The 12,332-nt window shown below is 37.1% G+C and overlaps 1 protein-coding gene across 1 annotated transcript; it reads left to right on the top strand.

The window, feature by feature from the left end:
- The first annotated feature begins 129 nt into the window (after window positions 1-129).
- LOC139902406 (uncharacterized) lies at window positions 130-1,158 on the top strand. The gene is made up of 2 exons (XM_071885036.1): window positions 130-506; window positions 618-1,158. Exons 1-2 carry the CDS (start codon window positions 130-132, stop codon window positions 1,156-1,158), a joined length of 918 nt encoding a protein of 305 aa, XP_071741137.1.
- The last annotated feature ends 11,174 nt before the right edge of the window (window positions 1,159-12,332 follow it).

The raw sequence follows: 12,332 nt of genomic DNA, 5'->3' as shown, positions 1-12,332 counted from the left end.
CAAAAATAAAAATAATATAACTAACTATGATAACACGATTAATTCAATTCAACTCAATATGATAACACAATTAATTTAACTCAAAATTTGAGGGCATACATAACTCACTTGACGTTGGAAGAGTTCAAGATGTGTTCTGGTTTGACTCCTAGCATGCCGAAAAGCACAGCCTGCTTCTGTAATGTTGCTCTGGTTATTAAGAACGTGATCCTTGCAATTCTTCCATTTGAAGAAGATACTCTTCCGGTGAAATATTTAGGCGTGCCGCTGGTTTCTTCCAGTCTTCTTCATCTTGACTGTAAGTCGTTAGTTGATCGGGTGAGATGCAAAATTAAAGATTGGAAGAACAGGTTTCTGTCATTTGCTGGAAGGGTGCAATTGATCACGTCGGTTATTACGTCTATGCAAGTATACTGGCAATGTGTTTTCATTCTTCCTCGGGCTATTAATATGCGTGGTTTCCTATGGTGTCAAGGGGAGTTTAAGCGTGGCAAGGCTAAAGTGAAGTGGTTGGTGGTTTGTTTTCCTAAATAAGATGGAGGTTTAGGTATTAAGAGATTATTTGATTGGAATATGGCTTTGATGACTACTCATATTTGGCGATTGTTTACCTGTAGACAATCAGTGTGGGTTAGATGGATTCATGAATACCGCCTCAAAGGTACAAACTTTTGGAATGCTCCTAATGTAGCAGGAGCTAGTGTTGGTTGGCGTAAGCTGTTAGCAATTCGGAAGGTGGTTTGCAACCGATTTATATTCAAGATTGGTGATGGTATATCGGTTTCTGCATGGCATGATTGTTGGTGTGACTTGGGACCGCTTGCAACTATTGTTTCTAATCGTATTATTCATAGCGCGGGCTTTAATCACCATACAGTTGTGCGTGAGTTAGTTGGGTCGGGAGGATGGAATTGGCCAAGTAATTGGGAGGTGTTATATCCTCAACTTCAAAATATTACGCCTCCTGCATTAGATGCGCATCCAGATACTCTAAAGTGGAGAAGTTATGAGGGTGATCTTCATGATTTTAGTGTTAACATTGCTTGGCATGCTATCCGCAATAGAGCCAATCCAGTTCAGTGGTTTTCAGTGGTCTTGTTCGCTAAGTGTATTCCCAAACACTGGTTTCTGGTCTGGTGCTTATGGGTGAGAGATTGAAGACCCATGATAGGTTGAAAGCATGGGAGATCAGTAACGGGATTTTTCTGAAATGCCCCGTTCTTATTGATTAAAAACGTTCCATATTAATTGATTTCGTTGCGAGGTTTTGACCTCTATATGAGACGTTTTTCAAAGACTGCATTCATTTTTAAAACAAACCATAACCTTTATTTCATAGATAAAGGTTTTAAAAAAAACTTTACGTAGATTATCAAATAATGATAATCTAAAATATCATGTTTACACACGACCATTACATAATGGTTTAGAATACAAATATGTTACAACAAAATAAGTTTCTTGAATGCAGTTTTTACACAATATCATACAAGCATGGACTCCAAATCTCGTCCTTATTTAAGTATGCGACAGCGGAAGCTCTTAATAATCACCTGAGAATAAACATGCTTAAAACGTCAACAAAAATGTTGGTGAGTTATAGGTTTAACCTATATATATCAAATCATAATAATAGACCACAAGATTTCATATTTCAATACACATCCCATACATAGAGATAAAAATCATTCATATGGTGAACACCTGGTAACCGACATTAACAAGATGCATATATAAGAATATCCCCATCATTCCGGGACACCCTTCGGATATGATATAAATTTCGAAGTACTAAAGCATCCGGTACTTTGGATGGGGTTTGTTAGGCCCAATAGATCTATCTTTAGGATTCGCGTCAATTAGGGTGTCTGTTCCCTAATTCTTAGATTACCAGACTTAATAAAAAGGGGCATATTCGATTTCGATAATTCAACCATCGAATGTAGTTTCACGTACTTGTGTCTATTTTGTAAATCATTTATAAAACCTGCATCATCCCAAAAATATTTGATTTTAAAAGTGGGACTATAACTCACTTTCACAGATTTTTACTTCGTCGGGAAGTAAGACTTGGTCACTGGTTGATTCACGAACCTATAACAATATATACATATATATCAAAGTATGTTCAAAATATATTTACAACACTTTTAATATATTTTGATGTTTTAAGCTTATTAAGTCAGCTGTCCTCGTTAGTAACCTACAACTAGTTGTCCACAGTTAGATGTACAGAAATAAATCGATAAATATTATCTTGAATCAATCCACGACCCAGTGTATACGTATCTCAGTATTGATCACAACTCAAACTATATATATTTTGGAATCAACCTCAACCCTGTATAGCTAACTCCAACATTCACATATAGAGTGTCTATGGTTGTTCCGAAATATATATAGATGTGTCGACATGATAGGTCGAAACATTGTATACGTGTCTATGGTATCTCAAGATTACATAATATACAATACAAGTTGATTAAGTTATGGTTGGAATAGATTTGTTACCAATTTTCACGTAGCTAAAATGAGAAAAATTATTCAATCTTGTTTTACCCATAACTTCTTCATTTTAAATCCGTTTTGAGTGAATCAAATTGCTATGGTTTCATATTGAACTCTATTTTATGAATCTAACCAGAAAAAGTATAGGTTTATAGTCAGAAAAATAAGTTACAAGTCATTTTTGTAAAGGTAGTCATTTCAGTCGAAAGAACGACGTCTAGATGACCATTTTAGAAAACATACTTCCACTTTGAGTTTAACCATAATTTTTGGATATAGTTTCATGTTCATAATAAAAATCATTTTCTCAGAATAACAAATTTTAAATCAAAGTTTATCATAGTTTTTAATTAACTAACCCAAAACAGCCCGCGGTGTTACTACGACGGCGTAAATTCGGTTTTACGGTGTTTTTCGTGTTTCCAGGTTTTAAATCATTAAGTTAGCATATCATATAGATATAGAACATGTGTTTAGTTGATTTTAAAATTCAAGTTAGAAGGATTAACTTTTGTTTGCGAACAAGTTTAGAATTAACTAAACTATGTTCTAGTGATTACAAGTTTAAACCTTCGAATAAGATAGCTTTATATGTATGAATTGAATGATGTTATGAACATCATTACTACCTTAAGTTCCTTGGATAAACCTACTGGAAAAGAGAAAAATGGATCTAGCTTCAACGGATCCTTGGATGGCTCGAAGTTCTTGAAGCAGAATCATGACACGAAAACAAGTTCAAGTAAGATCATCACTTGAAATAAGATTGTTATAGTTATAGAAATTGAACCAAAGTTTGAATATGATTAATACCTTGTATTAGAATAATAACCTACTGTAAGAAACAAAGATTTCTTGAGGTTGGATGATCACGTTACAAGATTGGAAGTGAGCTAGCAAACTTGAAAGTATTCTTGATTTTATGTAACTAGAACTTGTAGAATATATGAAGAACACTTAGAACTTGAAGATAGAACTTGAGAGAGATCAATTAGATGAATAAAATTGAAGAATGAAAGTGTTTGTAGGTGTTTTTGGTCGTTGGTGTATGGATTAGATATAAAGGATATGTAATTTTGTTTTCATGTAAATAAGTCATGAATGATTACTCATATTTTTGTAATTTTATGAGATATTTCATGCTAGTTGCCAAATGATGGTTCCCACATGTGTTAGGTGACTCACATGGGCTGCTAAGAGCTGATCATTGGAGTGTATATACCAATATTACATACATCTAAAAGCTGTGTATTGTACGAGTACGAATACGGGTGCATACGGGTAGAATTGTTGATGAAACTGAACGAGAATGTAATTGTAAGCATTTTTGTTAAGTAGAAGTATTTTAATAAGTGTATTGAAGTCTTTCAAAAGTGTATAAATACATATTAAAACACTACATGTATATACATTTTAACGGAGTCGTTAAGTCATCGTTAGTCGTTACATGTAAGTGTTGTTTTGAAACCTTTAGGTTAACGATCTTGTTAGATGTTGTTAACCCAATGTTTATAATATCAAATGAGATTTTAAATTATTATATTATCATGATATTATCATGTATGAATATCTCTTAATATGATATATATATACATTAAATGTCTTTACAACGATAATCGTTACATATATGTCTCGTTTAAAAATCATTAAGTTAGTAGTCTTGTTTTTACATATGTAGTTCATTGTTAATATACTTAATGATATGTTTACTTATCATAGTATCATGTTAACTATATATATATCCATATATATGTCATCATATAGTTTTTACAAGTTTTAACGTTCGTGAATCACCGGTCAACTTGGGTGGTCAATTGTCTATATGAAACATATTTCAATTAATCAAATCTTAACAAGTTTGATTGCTTAACATGTTGGAAACATTTAATCATGTAAATATCAATCTCAATTAATATATATAAACATGGAAAAGTTCGGGTCACTACAGTACCTACCCGTTAAATAAATTTCGTCTCGAAATTTTAAGCTGTTGAAGGTGTTGATGAATCTTCTAGAAATAGATGCGGGTATTTCTTCTTCATCTGATCTTCACTCTCCCAGGTGAACTCGGGTCCTCTACGAGCATTCCATCGAACCTTAACAATTGGTATCTTGTTTTGCTTAAGTCTTTTAACCTCACGATCCATTATTTCGACGGGTTCTTCGATGAATTGAAGTTTTTCGTTGATTTGGATTTCATCTAACGGAATAGTGAGATCTTCTTTAGCAAAACATTTCTTCAAATTCGAGACGTGAAAAGTGTTATGTACAGCCGCGAGTTGTTGAGGTAACTCAAGTCGGTAAGCTACTGGTCCGACACGATCAATAATCTTGAATGGTCCAATATACCTTGGATTTAATTTCCCTCGTTTACCAAATCGAACAACTCCTTTCCAAGGTGCAACTTTAAGCATGACCATCTCTCCAATTTCAAATTCTATATCTTTTCTTTTAATGTCAGCGTAGCTCTTTTGTCGACTTTGGGCGGTTTTCAACCGTTGTTGAATTTGGATGATCTTCTCGGTAGTTTCTTGTATAATCTCCGGACCCGTAATCTGTCTATCTCCCACTTCACTCCAACAAATCGGAGACCTGCACTTTCTACCATAAAGTGCTTCAAACGGCGCCATCTCAATGCTTGAATGGTAGCTGTTGTTGTAGGAAAATTCTGCTAACGATAGATGTCGATCCCAACTGTTTCCGAAATCAATAACACATGCTCGTAGCATGTCTTCAAGCATTTGTATCGTCCTTTCGCTCTGCCCATCAGTTTGTGGATGATAGGCAGTACTCATGCCTAGACGAGTTCCTAATGCTTGCTGTAATGTCTGCCAGAATCTTGAAATAAATCTGCCATCCCTATCAGAGATAATAGAGATTGGTATTCCATGTCTGGAGACGACTTCCTTCAAATACAGTCGTGCTAACTTCTCCATCTTGTCATCTTCTCTTATTGGCAGGAAGTGTGCTGATTTGGTGAGACAATCAACTATTACCCAAATAGTATCAAAACCACTTGCAGTCCTTGGCAATTTAGTGATGAAATCCATGGTAATGTTTTCCCATTTCCATTCCGGAATTTTGGGTTGTTGAAGTAGACCTGATGGTTTCTGATGCTCAGCTTTGACCTTAGAACACGTCAAACATTCTCCTACGTATTTAGCAACATCGGCTTTCATACCCGGCCACCAAAAATGTTTCTTGAGATCCTTGTACATCTTCCTCGTTCCAGGATGTATTGAGTATCTGGTTTTATGAGCTTCTCTAAGTACCATTTCTCTCATATCTCCAAATTTTGGTACCCAAATCCTTTCAGCCCTATACCGGGTTCCGTCTTCCCGAATATTAAGATGCTTCTCCGATCTTTTGGGTATTTCATCCTTTAAATATCCCTTTTTTTAAACTCCTTGTTGCACCTCCTTTATTTGAGTAGTAAGGTTATTATGAATCATTATATTCATAGATTTTACTCGAATGGGTTCTCTGTCCTTCCTGCTCAAGGCATCGGCTACCACATTTGCCTTCCCCGGGTGGTAATGAATCTCAAAGTCGTAATCATTCAATAATTCAATCCACCTACGCTGCCTCATATTCAGTTGTTTCTGATTAAATATGTGTTGAAGACTTTTGTGGTCGGTATATATAATACTTTTGACCCCATATAAGTAGTGCCTCCAAGTCTTTAATGCAAAAACAACCGCGCCTAATTCCAAATCATGCGTCGTATAATTTTGTTCGTGAATCTTCAATTGTCTAGACGCATAAGCAATCACCTTCGTTCGTTGCATTAATACACAACCGAGACCTTGCTTTGATGCGTCACAATAAATCACAAAATCATCATTCCCTTCAGGCAATGACAATATAGGTGTCGTAGTTAGCTTTTTCTTCAATAACTGAAACGCTTTCTCTTGTTCATCATTCCATTCAAATTTCTTCCCTTTATGTGTTAATTCATTCAAGGGTTTTGCTATTCTGGAAAAGTCTTGGATGAACCTTCTGTAGTAACCAGCTAGTCCTAAAAACTGGCGTATGTGTTTCGGAGTTTTCGGGGTTTCCCACTTTTCAACAGTTTCTATCTTTGCCGGATCCACCTTAATACCTTCTTTGTTCACTATGTGACCGAGAAATTGAACTTCTTCCAACCAAAATGCACACTTTGAAAACTTAGCGTACAATTCTTCCTTCCTCAATACTTCTAACACCTTTCTCAAATGTTCACCGTGTTCTTGGTCATTCTTTGAGTAAATAAGTATGTCATCAATGAAAACAATGACAAACTTGTCAAGGTATGGTCCACACACTCGGTTCATAAGGTCCATGAACACAGCTGGTGCATTAGTTAAACCAAACGGCATGACCATAAACTCGTAATGACCGTAACGTGTTCTGAAAGCAGTCTTTGGAATATCATCTTCTTTCACCCGCATTTGATGATACCCGGAACGTAAGTCAATCTTTGAATAAACAGATGAGCCTTGTAGTTGATCAAATAAGTCGTCGATTCTCGGTAGTGGGTAGCGGTTCTTGATGGTAAGTTTGTTTAACTCTCGGTAGTTGATACACAACCTGAATGTACCATCTTTCTTCTTGACAAACAAAACAGGAGCTCCCCACGGTGATGTGCTTGGTCGAATGAAACTACGCTCTAAAAGTTCTTGTAATTGGCTTTGCAGTTCTTTCATCTCGCTGGGTGCGAGTCTGTAAGGAGCACGAGCTATTGGTGCAGCTCCTGGTACAAGATCTATTTGAAATTCAACGGATCGATGTGGGGGTAATCCCGGTAATTCTTTCGGAAATACACCGGGAAATTCTTTTGCAATGGGAACATCATTGATGCTCTTTTCTTCAGTTTGTACTTTCTCGACGTGTGCTAGAACAGCATAGCAACCTTTTCTTATTAGTTTTTGTGCCTTCAAATTACTAATAAGATGTAGCTTCGTGTTGCCCTTTTCTCCGTACACCATTAAGGGTTTTCCTTTTTCTCGTATAATGCGAATTATATTTTTGTAACAAACGATCTCTGCTTTCACTTCTTTCAACCAGTCCATACCGATTATCACATCAAAACTCCCTAACTCTACTGGTATCAAATCAATCTTAAATGTTTCGCTAACCAGTTTAATTTCTCGATTCCGACATATATTACCTGCTGAAATTAATTTACCATTTGCTAATTCGAGTAAAAATTTACTATCCAAAGGTGTCAATGGACAACTTAATTTAGCACAAAAATCTCTACTCATATAGCTTCTATCCGCACCCGAATCAAATAAAACGTAAGCAGATTTATTGTCAATAAGAAACGTACCCGTAACAAGCTCCGGGTCTTCCTGTGCCTCTGCCGCATTAATATTGAAAACTCTTCCGCGGCCTTGTCCATTCGTGTTCTCCTGGTTTGGGCAATTTCTAATAATGTGGCCCGGTTTTCCACATTTATAACAAACTACATTGGCATAACTTGCTCCGACACTACTTGCTCCGCCATTACTCGTTCCGACACCATTTGTTCCTTTCGTTCTATTAACCCCTGGTCCGTAGACCTCACACTTCACCGCGCTATGACCATTTCTTTTACACTTGCTGCAAAATTTGGTGCAGAACCCCGAGTGATACTTTTCACACCTTTGGCATAGCTGCTTCTGATTGTTGTTGTTGTTGCGGTTATTATTGTTGTTGGGATGATTGTTGTAGTTGCTGTTGTTGTTGTTGTTGTTGTTGTTGTTGTTGTTGGGCCGTTTGTTGTAGTTGCGATTGATGTTGCGATTGTTGGGATAATTGTTGCGATTATTGTTGTAATTGCTGTTGTTGTATTGGTGATTCTTATCACCGTTTTCCTCCCACTTTCTTTTGACTTGCTTCACATTGGCCTCTTCAGCAGTCTGTTCTTTAATTCTTTCTTCAATCTGGTTCACTAGTTTGTGAGCCATTCTACATGCCTGTTGTATGGAGGCGGGCTCGTGTGAACTTATATCTTCTTGGATTCTTTCCGGTAATCCTTTCACAAACGCGTCGATCTTCTCTTCCTCATCTTCGAATGCTCCCGGACACAATAGGCACAATTCTGTGAATCGTCTTTCGTACGTGGTAATATCAAATCCTTGGGTTCGTAACCCTCTAAGTTTTGTCTTGAGCTTATTGACCTCGGTTCTGGGACGGTACTTCTCGTTCATCAAGTGCTTGAATGCTGACCACGGTAGTGCGTACGCATCGTCTTGTCCCACTTGCTCTAGATAGGTATTCCACCATGTTAACGCAGAACCTGTGAAGGTATGCGTAGCGTACTTCACTTTGTCCTCTTCGGTATACTTACTTATGGCAAACACCGATTCGACCTTCTCGGTCCACCGTTTCAATCCGATCGGTCCTTCGGTTCCATCAAATTCCAAAGGTTTGCAGGCAGTGAATTCTTTGTAGGTGCATCCTACACGATTTCCTGTACTGCTAGATCCAAGGTTATTGTTGGTATGTAGCGCAGCCTGTACTGCGGCTATGTTTGAAGCTAGAAAAGTACGGAATTCCTCTTCATTCATATTCACGGTGTGTCGAGTAGTCGGTGCCATTTCCTTCAAAATAGTCAAATGGAACAAGTTAATCATACAGAATATTAAGAGTAGTTAATAGTATTTCGTAGCATAATATGAACTCATTTATAAAAGCTTTTTCTTCATATTAGCGTTTTATAAGTTTAAATTCGGGTAGTACCTACCCGTTAAGTTCATACTTAGTAGCTAATATACAATTCAACTACTACAATTCTATATGAAAAACTGATTATAATAATATTTCGCGTTCAAAATTTTACACAATATTTTACAAACTTACAATACCGCTTATTTTACATATAGTATGAAATATAGCACACAATAAATTTGATACAAGATGGTTGTGAAGATAATTCTAGCTAGTACACAAGTCGTTCAGTAAAGGCAATAAAGACACGTAATTCATACGTCCAGAAACAAGTCATGCATTCTGGTTTTACTAGGATTACTTCCCATCCTTGGTCTTGTGGAACATAGCCGTTATGGCCGTTGATAAGACAGCGTGTTGTAACGTCGTCAAAGGGACGAGGGTTACGTAATGTCCAACAGTCTCGTAACAATCTAAAAACCTCATTTCTTACCCCAATTACCGACTCCGTCACTTGTGGAAACGTTTTGTTTAATAGTTGTAGCCCGATGTTCTTGTTCTCACTTTGGTGAGAAACGAACATTACTAATCCGTAAGCATAACATGCTTCTTTATGTTGCATGTTAGCCACTTTTTCTAAATCACGAAGTCCAATATTCGGATATATTGAGTCAAAATAATTTCTTAACCCATTGCGTAAAATAGCATTTGGGTTCCCCGCAATATATGCGTCAAAGTAAACACATCGTAACTTATGGATTTCCCAATGTGATATCCCCCATCTTTCGAACGAAAGCCTTTTATAAACCAAGGCATTCTTGGAACGTTCTTCGAATGTCTTACAAACTGATCTCGCCTTAAATAGTTGTGCCGAAGAATTCTGACCGACTCTAGACAAGATTTCATCAATCATGTCTCCGGGTAGGTCTCTTAAAATATTGGGTTGTCTATCCATTTTGTGTTTTTATACTGTAAAATAGACAAGAGTTAGATTCATAAAAAAAAATACTTATTAATACAAGCAATTTTTACATATATCATAAAGCATAAGCACACTATATTACATATATTACACCACACGAATACAACTATCTTATTCCGACTCGCTTGTTTCTTCTTCTTCGGTTTTGGTTCGTTTTGCCAAGTTTCTAGGGATATATGATGTTCCCCTAATACGAGCCGTCGTTTTCCACATTGGTTTAGAAAAACCTGGTGGTTTAGAGGTTCCCGGGTCATTGTTACAACTTAAGGACTTCGGGGGTTGACGATACATATAAAGTTCATCGGGGTTGGAATTAGATTTCTCTATTTTTATGCCCTTTCCCTTATTATTTTCTTTTGCCTTTTTAAATTCAGTTGGGGTAATTTCTATAACATCATCGGAATTCTCGTCGGAATCCGATTCATCGAAGAATTGGTAATCCTCCCAATATTTTGCTTCCTTGGCGGAAACACCATTGACCATAATTAACCTTGGTCGGTTGGTTGAGGATTTTCTTTTACTTAACCGTTTTATTATTTCCCCCACCGGTTCTATTTCTTCATCCGGTTCCGATTCTTCTTCCGGTTCTGATTCTTCTTCCGGTTCCGACTCTTCTTCCGGTTCCTCTTCGGGAACTTGTGAATTGTAACACCCTAGGCAAATCCCACATCGCCCACGAACATGAGTGATCATGGGATTATAAGGTAATACTCACGCTTAAATGACACAACGCGTTTTGGGATCACAAGCTGAGTAGAAGTGCGAGTACGTTATGGTTAAGCGTGCTCAGGCGAGAGCACTACCAGGATGGGTGACCTCCTGGGAAAGTGCTTCTCGTGTGTGGTCGCCAAGAAAAAGCCGTGCGCCTGCGGGCAAAGCGGACAATATTGTGGTCATGTTAAGCTGGGGTGTTACAGAATGGTATCAGAGCCACTCATGTGCCGTTAGGGGTGGTGGGGCAAACCTCATCGAGGACGATGAGTCCCTAAGGGGGGGTGAATGTAACACCCTAGGCAAATCCCACATCGCCCACGAACATGAGTGATCATGGGATTATAAGGTAATACTCACGCTTAAATGACACAACGCGTTTTGGGATCACAAGCTGAGTAGAAGTGCGAGTACGTTATGGTTAAGCGTGCTCAGGCGAGAGCACTACCAGGATGGGTGACCTCCTGGGAAAGTGCTTCTCGTGTGTGGTCGCCAAGAAAAAGCCGTGCGCCTGCGGGCAAAGCGGATAATATTGTGGTCATGTTAAGCTGGGGTGTTACATGAATCAGTCCACGAATCATTCCAATTTACATTTGACTCTTCATTATTATTAGGTGAGTCAATGGGACTTGTTCTAGAGGTAGACATCTATCACATAATATCAAACGCGTTAAGAGATTAATATATCACATAATATTCACATGTTAAAAATATATAGTTTCCAACAAAATTTGTTAAGCAATCATTTTTCAAGTAAACACGGTCGAAGTCCAGACTCACTAATGCATCCTAACAAACTCGATAAGACACACTAATGCAAAATTCTGGTTCTCTAAGACCAACGCTCGGATACCAACTGAAATGTCCCGTTCTTATTGATTAAAAACGTTCCATATTAATTGATTTCGTTGCGAGGTTTTGACCTCTATATGAGACGTTTTTCAAAGACTGCATTCATTTTTAAAACAAACCATAACCTTTATTTCATAGATAAAGGTTTTAAAAAAAACTTTACGTAGATTATCAAATAATGATAATCTAAAATATCCTGTTTACACACAACCATTACATAATGATTTACAATACAAATATGTTACAACATAATAAGTTTCTTGAATGCAGTTTTTACACAATATCATACAAGCATGGACTTCAAATCTCGTCCTTATTTAAGTATGTGACAGCGGAAACTCTTAATAATCACCTGAGAATAAACATGCTTAAAACGTCAACAAAAATGTTGGTGAGTTATAGGTTTAACCTATATATATCAAATCATAATAATAGACCACAAGATTTCATATTTCAATACACATCCCATACATAGAGATAAAAATCATTCATATGGTGAACACCTGGTAACCGACATTAACAAGATGCATATATAAGAATATCCCCATCATTCCGGGACACCCTTCGGATATGATATAAATTTCGAAGTACTAAAGCATCCGGTACTTTGGATGGGGTTTGTTAGGCCCAATAGATCTATCTTTAG

Source organism: Rutidosis leptorrhynchoides, chromosome 3 (genome assembly GCF_046630445.1).
Source record: "Rutidosis leptorrhynchoides isolate AG116_Rl617_1_P2 chromosome 3, CSIRO_AGI_Rlap_v1, whole genome shotgun sequence".
In the NCBI taxonomy this organism is placed as follows: domain Eukaryota; kingdom Viridiplantae; phylum Streptophyta; class Magnoliopsida; order Asterales; family Asteraceae; genus Rutidosis; species Rutidosis leptorrhynchoides.
Note: the sequence above shows the minus strand (reverse complement) of the source record. Positions and strands in the feature narration are given on the sequence as shown.

Excerpts from the sequence above, each read along its gene's own strand:
- LOC139902406 (XM_071885036.1), top strand. The coding sequence starts at position 130 with ATGTGTTCTGGTTTGACTCCTAGCATGCCGAAAAGCACAGCCTGCTTC. Across the intron at positions 507-617 it reads CGTGGCAAGGCTAAAGTGAA|ACAATCAGTGTGGGTTAGAT; the intron begins GTGGTTGGTGGT and ends GTTTACCTGTAG.